General features: G+C 59.4%; 1 protein-coding gene across 3 annotated transcripts in view; it reads left to right on the top strand.

Moving 5' to 3' along the window:
- The window catches only part of LOC107215667 (keratin, type II cytoskeletal 8), an 11,315-nt gene extending 3,290 nt beyond the window's left edge, over window positions 1-8,025 (top strand). For 2 of the 3 annotated variants that reach the window (XM_033520233.1, XM_033520232.1), the window contains exons 2-10: window positions 1,934-2,175; window positions 2,954-3,162; window positions 3,862-3,922; window positions 4,041-4,136; window positions 4,232-4,396; window positions 6,003-6,128; window positions 6,543-6,763; window positions 7,155-7,210; window positions 7,296-8,025. In XM_033520233.1, coding sequence (XP_033376124.1) covers window positions 1,942-2,175; window positions 2,954-3,162; window positions 3,862-3,922; window positions 4,041-4,136; window positions 4,232-4,396; window positions 6,003-6,128; window positions 6,543-6,763; window positions 7,155-7,210; window positions 7,296-7,489 — 1,362 coding nt within the window. In that variant the 5' untranslated portion in view covers window positions 1,934-1,941 and the 3' untranslated portion in view covers window positions 7,490-8,025. Of the gene's footprint in view, window positions 1-1,206; window positions 2,176-2,953; window positions 3,163-3,861; window positions 3,923-4,040; window positions 4,137-4,231; window positions 4,397-6,002; window positions 6,129-6,542; window positions 6,764-7,154; window positions 7,211-7,295 lie in introns of those variants that run through there. The other variant, XM_015652021.3, reaches the window with a different exon arrangement.
- The last annotated feature ends 318 nt before the right edge of the window (window positions 8,026-8,343 follow it).

The following is an 8,343-nucleotide window of genomic DNA, read 5'->3' as shown; positions in this document are numbered from 1 at the left end:
GAAAGGAAAGGAGTTGGGCTGCAGGTGCTGCACCCTGTCCCAGCGTGTGCCGCCCTCGTGCCTGGCAAGTCTGGGCTGGAGCCACCAATAGAGCCACCACTGCAAGCACTGGCACCTGTCAGACCCACCTGCACACACCTGAACCTGCTTGAACACACCTGAACTCACCTCCATCCATCCATCCATCCATCCATCCATCCATCCATCCATCCATCCATCCATCCATCCCATGCCTTTTTTGGGATGTTTTCCCTATTTTGCTGCTGAGTTTGGTACTGGGGACAGGCCCTGGTGAGGCCAGGGGACAGGTCTGGGGACAGGTCTGGGGCCAGATTGGGAGTGATGTGGCTGGACTCCCATGTTGAGACTCCAGATTTAGGGACAGGGGCTGTGCTCAGGGGTTGGAGAATTGGAGCTGGGGACAAAGACTGGGGGTCAGGGGTTGGAGACACAGGGCTTGGGACAGGGTTTGGGGTTCTGGGGTGGGGGAACAGAGTTTAGGGACACAGGTTTGGGATGTAATTTGGGGACAGGGCTGGGGAGAGAGGACTGGAGTCAGGGCTTGGGGTCTTGGATGTGGGGACAGGGGCTGAGGACACAGCTGGGGACAGGGACTGGGGTCCTGCATTGAGGGACATGGGGTTGGGGACATAGTTTGGTGGTCCACCAAACTATGGGGTCAGGGATGGGGGGCATGGGGATGTAAGCTGGGGACAGGGGTCAGGGATTTAGGATGTGCCATGGGGACATAGTTTGGGATCCTGGGATGGTGACATGGGCAGGGACAAAGACTGGGGAACACGCGTTAGGGACATGGGTTGGGGGAATAGTTTGGGGTCATGGATTGGAGATGTGGTGCTGGGGACATAGGCTGGGGGACACAGGGTGGTGACATTGGTCTGGAGACCCAGACTGGGGGATGAGCTGGGGATGTAGGCTTGGGTCAGGGGCTGGGGACTGAGATTGGGGGACCCGGACTGGGCTCAGGGGCCCAAACTGGGTGGACCGGACTTGGTGATGTGGAGTTGGTGACTCAGTTTGGGAGATCCATGTGTGGGGACATGGTCGGCACAGGGCTGGGAACACTCCCTGGGAACACTCGGTGGGTCTCCTCCTCCGGGAGGGGTTGCAGAGTGGGGTGGGGGGGCACCGGGACCCGCATTTTGGGGTAAGCCCGCCCCCCGCCCGTCCCGATCCCGGTGATCCTGCGGATCCCACGTCCCGAAGGGGTTAAAGCTCCGGTCCCTCCCCTCCCTTCTCCTCCCCCGGCTCTGGGATAAACCTGGGGACCAACCCGGGAACCAAACCGGGAACGCGCCCGGAACCCGCCTGGCCGCTCCGCCCGGCCCGGCCCGTCCTGCCCCGACCCGTTCGGCCGGTCCTGCCGGAGCCTCCCTGCCCCGAGCGCGGCCTTCGGCTCCGTCCTCCTCAGCGTTCTCCAGCCTCTTCCAACCTGGTTCAGCCGTCTTCATCCTCCTGAGCCTCTGCAGCCTCTTCCAACCGTCCTCAGTCTCCTCCAGTCGTCCTCGTCCTCTTCAGCCGAGGACCTTCTCCAACCCTCTTCCAAACTTCCTCCAATCTCCTCATCCTTCTTCTAACCTTCTCCATTCCTCCCTGCAGCCACTTCATCCCCCTCAGCCTCCTCCAACCCTCTTCCAACCTCCCCGACCTTCATCCACTTTCCAACCTCTTTCCAAACTCCCTCCTGTCTCCTTTCCCAGCTTCCAGCCTCCTCCCAATCTTCTCCAGATTACTTATCCTCCAGCCGACCTCCTTTCCCACCTCCCACTTTCCAAGCTCTCCCCAGCCTCTTTTCCCACGTTCCCGTCTCCTCTGGCCCCGATGTCTGTCTCCATCCCCCGGCAGCCGCTCCGGAGCAGCTCGGCCGTTCGGGGACGTTCATTCTCGTCCCGCTCCTTCACGGCTGTTCCAGCACTGAGGATGAGCACAGCCCCGGCCTTCGGCCCTTACGGGGGGCTCCGTGGCGGCTCCGGGGGGCTCGGGGGTCCCTCGTGGGTCCCGGGGGTGGGCGGAGGGATCACGGCCGTCACCATCAACCGGAGTCTCCTGGCGCCGCTGGACGTGGCCGTGGATCCAGAGCTGCAGGAGCTGCGGCGGGAGGAGAAGGAGCAGATCAAGACCCTCAATGATAAATTTGCCGCCTTCATCGACAAGGTGGGGCTGGGGGGGACCCCGAGGAGGGGTGAGACCACCCTGGGGACTGGCTTCTGGGGCTTCCTGGGGCACCTGGGACATCTTGGGACACCTGGGGACATTGAGACCCTCCTTGGGACGTTCTGAACATTTTTGGGGACATCCTGTACTCTTGGGGGACATTGAGACCTTCTCTGGGATCCCCTGAGTCTCAGCTGGGACCTCCCGAGCACCTCTGGGGACATCCTGAGACCCCTGGGGACACAGAAAAACCCTTCCGGTACCCTTCAGGGACCCCCTGGATCAGTTGGGACCTCCTGATCACCTTTGGGGACCTTCTGAGACCCTTGGAGACATTGACACCCCCCTTGGGGACACTCTGACCCCCTCCAGACTCTGTCCAAGGACACACAGACTCCAGCTTGCCCCAGGACCCCAAATCTCCTCCCCTGCTTCCACTCTTCCACTTCATGCCCCCCTCCAGCCCAACCCATTCCCCGGGGATTGATTTGGGGGTAATTTTGGGGTGCTGACTCGCTTTCCCCCCTTTCCCCCCAGGTGTGATTTGGGGGTGGAGGTGATTTTGGGGTGATTTTGAGGTATGGGAGTGCCCCATGCCCCTGCTTTTGGGGTGTGGGGGTAATTTTTTGGTGATTTTGGGGTGACTTTGATATGGAGGGGTTGTGTGGGGTGATTTTAAGGTGATCCTGGAGTGTGGGAGTGCTCCTGACCCACTTTCCCTCAGGTGTGATTTTGTGGTGATTTTGGCTGGTTTTGGGATGCTGTTCCCCATCTGCAGGTGCGGTTCCTGGAGCAACAGAACAAACTCCTGGAGACCAAGTGGGGGCTCCTGCGGGCACAGCCCCCACCCCGCAGCAGCCTGGGAGGGCTCCTTGAGGGCTATGTGGGGACCCTGAGGCAGCAACTCGAGGGACTCGGGCAGGAGCGGCAGCGGCTGCGTGCAGAGCTCAGCCATGTCCAGGGGCTCGTTGAGGAGTTCAAGGCCAAGTCAGTGTCCCTGAGTGTCCCCCAAATCCCCTGGCTATCCCCATGTTTCCCCAGACCCCTCCACAGCCCCCCAGTACCAACTTGTAGCTCCCCTGGGGCTCCACCTGCTGCTGACCCTGCCTGGGCCACACCTGCAGCCTCCTGGAGGAATTCAAGGCCATGTCTGTGTCCCTGAGTGTTCCCCCACATACTCCTTTGTCCCCATCCTGTGTGCCCTCACTCCCATGTCCCTTCATCCTTGTGTACCCCTGTCCCCATGGCCCTCGATGGCCCCCCATGTCCCTCTATCTTCATGCCCCCACATCCCTGGTCCAAATCCTCTCTATGTCCCCACATTCTCCCATTGCCTTGCCCCTTTGTCCCCCTGTCCCCTCTTCCCCATGTCCTCCCATCCCCTGGTGTCCCTATATCCTCCTGTTCCCATGTTCCCATGTCACCCATCCTCATATCCCTCCCTGTCCCAATGTCCCCATATGTCTCCATGTCCCCCTGTCACCATGTCCCCATCCCTACTGTTTCCATATCCCTGTCCCCCCATCCCTCGTTCCCATATCCCCACGTCCCCACCCCATTCCCATGTCTCCCACCAAGTGCCCACATCCCCCAACTCCCATCCCCATATTCCCCCTGTCCCCATGTCTCCCATCCCCATTTCTCCATGTGCCCCTGTCACCCCTGTCCTTGTGTCCTCCTGTCCAGGTATGAGGAGGAGATCAACCACCGCACAGAAAAGGAGAATGAGTTTGTCCTGCTCAAAAAGGTGGGGTAACTCCAACACTGAGGGGGGACCCCGACACGGGGGGAGTCCCTGAGACCAAGGTGTTGCTGGAGGTCCCTGGGAGTGCTGAGAACAGGGAGTGACAGGGGTGTTTCTGCAGGATGTGGATGAAGCCTACATGTCGAAGGTGGAGCTGGAATCACACCTGGAGAGCCTCACAGATGAGATAAACTTCCTGCGGCAGCTCTATGAGGAGGTTTGGGGGTGCCCTGAATTTGGGGATGCCTGGAATTTGGGGTACCTGGATTCAGGGGGTGCTGCCCCATTAAACCCATCCCTGCATGTGTGCAGGAGCTGCAGGAGCTGCGGACACAGGTGTCGGAGATGGCCGTGGTGGTGTCCATGGACAACAGCCGCCAGCTGGACATGGCCGGGGTCCTGGCAGACGTGCGGGCACAGTACGAGGACATCGCTGGCCGCAGCCGTGCTGAGGCCGAAGGTCTCTACCAGGTTAAGGTAGAGAAGCCCTTGCTGCCCTTCTTCCTCCTCACTTACCCACCAATCCTCCTCCTCTCTGCCTGCTCCCCAAACATTCATCTTCCTCCTCCCTTCTCCCCAATCCTTCCTCTTCCAGCCTGTTGAATCCTTCTTCCCTCTGCCTACCCTGATCCTCTTCCCTGCTCCCCCATCCTTCCTCCTCACTGTTTCCTGAGCTTTCCTCCTCCCTGACACTTCCTCCTCCTTCCTGCTCCCTAAAACTTCCTCCTCCTTTTCCACACCCCGAGACTTCCTCCTCCTCCCTGTCCCATCCTCTCCCTTCTTCCTAATTCTCCTCCTTCCTGCCCTGAGCCTTCCCCCTCCTCCCTGCTTCTCAAGCCTTCATCCTCTTCCTTGTTCCCTGATCCTACTCTTTATTCCCAAGCCTTCATCCTCCTCATCCTCCCTGCTCTGTCTTCCTCCTCCCTATACCTCAATCCTTCTTCCTCCTTGTCCTCCTCCTCCCTACTCCCTGAACCTTCGTCCTCCTCCTTGCTGCATCTTCCTCCTCCTCCCTGCCCCATCCTCTTCCTTCTTTCTGCTTCCTGAAACTTCCTTCTCCTCCTCCTCCCTGCCCCAAATTTTTCCTCCTCCTCTTCTTCCTCCTCTTCCTCCCTGCCCTGGAGGGAGTGGCTGCTGCGTGGGAGAAATTCTGGCTTGAAACCCAACCAGAGCTGCCACATCTAAGCCTGGAGTGTCCCCCCAGGCATGGGCTCATCGCAGTCCTGGGTGCCACGGGGCAGGGAGGAGCTCCCATCTCCATTCCTGGTGCAGATCCCAGTGCCAGTCCTTCCCAGGTTCTTTCATCCTCTGTTTTGGGATGCTGGCGGAAAGTGGGGGGCTTCATCCCACTGAGATCCCAGATTCAAGCCCAGCCGGATCCACCACATCCCAGTGAGGGACACCACATCGCAGTTGGATCATCCCTCCCAACATCACTGCATCCCGGCTCTTTCCTCTGAATTTCTGGGGTGCTGATAGAAAAGCGAGGTTCCCCCCTCCCCATCCCACCAAGACCCTGACTCCAAACCAGACCCACGGCATCCCAGTGGTCGTCTCAACTGGAAGATCTTTACTGATATGGCCACATCCCAGCTCTTTCCTCCTCGGTTTTGGTGTGCTGGGGAAGAAAGGGGTTCCCTCATCTCCATCCCCCTGAGATTCCAGGTCCAAGTTGGAACATCATTCTTAACACAGGCAAATCCCAGCTCTTCCATCCCAAATTCTGGGGAAAATAGGGGTCGTCCCCAATCTCCATTCCTCCAAGATACCACTTCCAAACCCAGCTGGACCCACCAAATTCCAACTTGAGCTACCACATCCCTGTCAAAGCATCCCTCCTGCCTCCACCACATCCCAGCTCTTCCCTCCCAATTTTGGAGGTGCTGGTGGTCCTGAAAAAAGGGGGATACCCCCATTTCCATCCCCCTCAAGATCCCAGCGCCAAATCAAATCAGACCTACCACATCCTGCTCTGGACTATCCCTCCAAGTTTGGCCACATCCCAGCTTTTTCTTCCCAATTTTGGAGTGCTGGTGGCTTTGGGGGATGCCCCATATTCCCATCCCCTCTCTGGTGTCTCCAGTACGAAGAGCTGAAGACGGCGGCTGGGAAGCAGGGCGACGACCTGCGTCAGACCCGGAGCCAGATCCAGGAGCTGAACCGGCGGATCCAGCGGATCCAGGCAGAGATTGAGGCTCTGAAAAATCAGGTTTGGGGTCCAAGCTGGATGGAAATTTGAAGACATACTGCCTGCCCCTCCCCGACACATCCCCCAGCACCCCTGGGAACCCTGTCGCTGGATCCCTGAGTATCCCTTGGGATCTCATCCAGGAAATTGGAGGAGAGAGTGATGGCTCAGAGATGGGGGGATTTTGGGTGGGCTGGGAATACTGGGGGGAGGAGGGGGTGAGGGATAGTGAGCTGTGAGGGATACTGGGGAGTGAGGAATACTGGGACACAGGAACACTGGACCACAGAGCATGACATGATGTGGAATGTTGGGACACTGGGTATACTGGGACATGGGGACACTGAGGGGGTGAGGGATATTGAGATACTGGGGATGTTGGGTCACAGGGACATCAGTCCAGGGGGATCCTGGTCTCAGTGTCCCATCCCACAGCGCTCTGGGCTGGAGGCGGCAGTGGCGGAGGCCGAGGAACGCGGGGAGCTGGCACTGAGGGATGCCCGGGCCAAGCTGGGGGGGCTGGAGGGGGCCCTGGCCCAGGCCAAGCAGGACCTGGCCCGGCAGCTCCGGGAATACCAGGAGCTCATGAATGTCAAGCTGGCTCTGGACATTGAGATTGCAACCTACAGGAAGCTGCTGGAGGGCGAGGAGAGCAGGTGGGAAGCCCTGTTCCCAAATCCTGGATCCCTCATCCCATGGGCATCCCACATCCCATTATCTCTGGGCATCCATATCTCACACCTGGTGTCTCATGTTCCATCTCATATCCCATGGGCACCCTGGATACCATGAACATCCCATATTCCATGTCCCATATTCTGCAAGTATCCCATATTCCATGGGCATTTCTTGTTCTGTACCCCATATCCCATGAACATCCCAAATCCCCCCACTTGACCATGTCCCTTAAATACCTCCCTGTCACTGCTCCTGTTTAGGGGAAAGTTTTGGGGGACAAACCCCCCCCCGACCCCCCCCCGGGCCACGTCCTTTATCCCCCCCTCCATCACTGATCCTGTTTGGGGGACTCCCCCAAATACCCCCCAGGCTCGAGGCTGCTGTGCAGAACCTGAGCATCCACACCAAGACTTCGGGATACCTGGGTGAGTTTGGGGGGTCCACACAACCCCCCACTTTTGGGTGCCCCCCCATGTGCCCCTCCTCACAGCTGCTCCCTCTTCCCCACAGGTGGATTTGGGGGAGTTTTCAGGGGGGAATTTGGGGGGGCCTTTGGGGGGGCTGTGGTCAGCTCGGGGTACTCAGTGCCCCCCCCACCCCCCGAGGCCATGCCCCCCCCAAAATCCCGTGCCATTGTCATCAAGAAGATCGAGACCCGTGATGGGAAACTTGTGTCTGAGTCCTCTGACGTCCTGGAAAGCTGAACCCCCTCTCCTCGGGGACCTCCATTCGTTGGCTTGGCCAGCTGAGCTGAGCCCCTCCCTCTCCTGAGCAGACCCTAAATCCTGACCTGCTGAGGCCCCCAGGGCCCCCACTTTCTGGGGTGTTCTCCATGTCCCCACAAACCAAACCCCCTCTTTCCCAGGGGGATCCTCCATGTTTCCTGGACTCCCAGGGTGTTCCCACTAAGTCCCAACCAGGCAAACCCCCTTTCCTGAGAGGAGGTCCCCATGTCCAGCCCAGCTGAGCCTCCCCTTTCCATCCTGGCATGTTCCCCCATGTCCTGGAAAGATGAGCACCCCCCTTTCTGGGGGGAATCTAGAAATGACTAGACCTGCTGAGCTCCCCTGGACCCCCTTTTCCTTCTGAAGGCATCCCCCCAGGTCCAGGCCAACTGAGCCCTCCTCCTTTCCTGGGGGTGTCTCTGTGTCCTGGATGGTCCCTCATGTCCAGCCCAACTGAGCCCCCCTGGGCCTCCCCTTCTCAGGGTGTCCCTTCATGTCCTGCCAAGCTGAACCCCCTTTCCTGGAGTGATGGGGAGGGTCCCCCATGTCCTGACCTTCTGAGCCCCCCCCCAAGTCCCCTCTTTCCTGCCCGGGGGGGTCCCCCCAAATCCAGGCCACCTGAGCCCCCTTTCCTGGGGGGTCCTGTCCATGTCCTGGGGGGGTCTTGGGGAGGGACCCCCTTGTCTAAGCTAACTGAGCCCATTCCTTTCCTGAGGGGTCCCCCCATTCCCATCATCTGACCTGCTGAGTTCCCCCACCCTCCATCCTGGCCCTGTCCCTGGGGGTCCCCAGCTTCAGACAGGACACCACACACCCTCCACTGAGAACCTGAG

The sequence above is a fragment of the Parus major genome, linkage group LGE22 (genome assembly GCF_001522545.3).
Source record: "Parus major isolate Abel linkage group LGE22, Parus_major1.1, whole genome shotgun sequence".
NCBI lineage: Eukaryota > Metazoa > Chordata > Aves > Passeriformes > Paridae > Parus > Parus major.
The sequence above is the reverse complement of the archived record's forward strand: the minus strand, read 5'-3'. Positions and strand labels throughout refer to the sequence as shown.